Source organism: Chenopodium quinoa, unplaced genomic scaffold, assembly GCF_001683475.1.
Source record: "Chenopodium quinoa cultivar QQ74 unplaced genomic scaffold, ASM168347v1, whole genome shotgun sequence".
NCBI classification, from domain to species: domain Eukaryota; kingdom Viridiplantae; phylum Streptophyta; class Magnoliopsida; order Caryophyllales; family Amaranthaceae; genus Chenopodium; species Chenopodium quinoa.
In genome coordinates, this window is record NW_018742287.1 from 1,411,890 (window position 1) to 1,413,866 (window position 1,977).

The 1,977-nt window shown below is 43.7% G+C and overlaps 1 protein-coding gene across 1 annotated transcript; it reads right to left on the reverse strand.

Annotated features, from left to right (window-relative positions):
• Positions 1–1,129: 1,129 nt before the first annotated feature.
• LOC110685692 (TPR-containing protein DDB_G0280363-like) lies at positions 1,130–1,625 on the reverse strand. The gene is made up of 2 exons (XM_021862221.1): positions 1,621–1,625; positions 1,130–1,481 (listed from the first exon to the last, which is right to left on the reverse strand). The coding sequence occupies exons 1-2, from the start codon at positions 1,623–1,625 to the stop codon at positions 1,130–1,132; spliced, it is 357 nt and encodes a 118-aa protein (XP_021717913.1).
• Between the last annotated feature and the right edge of the window lie 352 nt (positions 1,626–1,977).

Sequence of the window (1,977 nt, forward strand, 5' to 3'; positions counted from 1 at the left end):
GAAAACCGAAAAATGGGTCATCAACGCTCCGGAAACCAAAGAAATGGCAGATAAACTTGTAAGAAACTATGAACTAGTGAACTTTATGAAGCTTTAGCATAAATATCACTTTACAAAAACATTAACTATATTCATGTTGCCTTTTTGTTTTTGCTACAACTTGAGTACACTAAAAAACTGGTTGAAGGCAAGCTCGTCCCAACAGTAGAGAAGGACCCTTTCACCTTGGCTTTGGGAAAGCCCTACCATCCAGGACGGGTATTAGGTGCGGGAGGGACCTTGCTAGGATGGGAAAAGGTGATGGGTCCAGAATATACCAAATCAGGAAGATCCCGAGCAAGTGTGAACTCACCGGTTGACTTGGATGCCACGGTGGCATCAATTAAGGAACAAGTGTGCAACGAGATGCGAGAAGTATTCAATGCTTGGGCGAAGCAACTGAACTTGCCGGGCTTGCCTTTCCCCTCGACTACACCGGTCGACTTATGTAGTCACCCAAAAGGACAAGGAGAAGATGAGATACATGGAGATGATGATGAGGTAGTTTCATATGTATTAGTTTTGACATATTGATTTAAGTGAGATCTAACGTGGCATTATTAACTTACCATTGCAGGTTCGTACTCCTACACATGCGGACTCGAGGGAGCTTCATAATCCAACACCGGGTGACTTTCCAGATTTACAGGTAATTTGTTTAGTTCTTTGTAAATGTTCTTCGTTTCTTTGTTAATTTCGTGTTTCTTCGTTTTTGTATTACTTGCATAACGATTGATCGGGAAAGGAGATGTCCGAGGTGATGGTATTAATTCTGTCAAGTTTCTGTGCTGTTTTTGTCGTGTTTCTGTGCTGTCATGTTGTGATGCTGCTGTTTCTGTCATGTTGTTTCTGTTTCTGTTTCACAGACCATTGTCATGTTGTATCTGTCATGCCGTTTCTATGCTTTCTGCCTACCTATTCTGTGCTTGTTGTTTCTGTCATGCAGTTTCTGCGCTTGTTGTCTGCCTGCTGTCATGCTTGCTGTGATGCTGTTGTTTGCCTGCTGTGATGCTGTTGTCTGTCTGCCTGCTGTGATGCTGTTGTGATGCTGTTGTCTGCCTTTCATGAGTTGTGTTGTGCTGTTTCTATGTTATGTTGTTTCTGTGCTGTGTTGCTGCTGTTTCTGTGCTGTGAGCTGTGTCTGCTGTTTCTGTGTTGCTTGTGAGCTGTGCTGCCTGCTGTGAGCTGTGTTGTGTTGTTTCTGTGCTGTGTTGCTGCTGTTTCTGTGTTGTGAGTTGTGTCTGATGTTTCTGTGTTGCCTGTGAGCTGTGCTGCCTATTGTGTCTGCTGTGAGCTGTGTCTGCCTACTGTGAGTTGTGTCTGCCCGTGTCTGCACAACACTGTTGTGATTTGCTGTGAGCTGTGAGCTGTGTTGCTGTTTCTGCCTACTGTTGTGTCTGTGATGAGCTCTTGCTGTGAGTTGTGTCTGCTGTGAGCTGTTGCTGTGAGCATATTGCACAACAAATTCACCCAAAAGCAAGGCAAAAGTACAGCAAAAACACACGGCACAAAGGTTGTTTTTACAGCAGCTACGATTCCTTTATTAAAGGCTGTTACATGCTTAAAACTCAACCAAAATACATCATTAACAACTTAAAAATAAACCCTAATGATACCTTAACATAATCATAAAATCGGTTTTGTTTCGATTTCGTTTTCGATTTTGTTTTCGGTGTGGGCGTTGTTTATAATCGCTTTGAAAGTGTTAATTTCTTCTTCCAAATTACTGCAGGAAGAGACCTGTTGTGCACTTCTATACCCGGGGCTATCAAACAGTGGACCTTTGCAGTTGGTTGCGTATGCTAGTGCACACCCGACTAGTGGTACGGTTCATTCGCAACCGCTTAGGCCACAACATTACTCGGTCGGGATCAATTCTGTGGTTGCGGAGTTCGAGTACATCAGAGTACCGGTGCCCATAGAGGAGGATGGGATTGC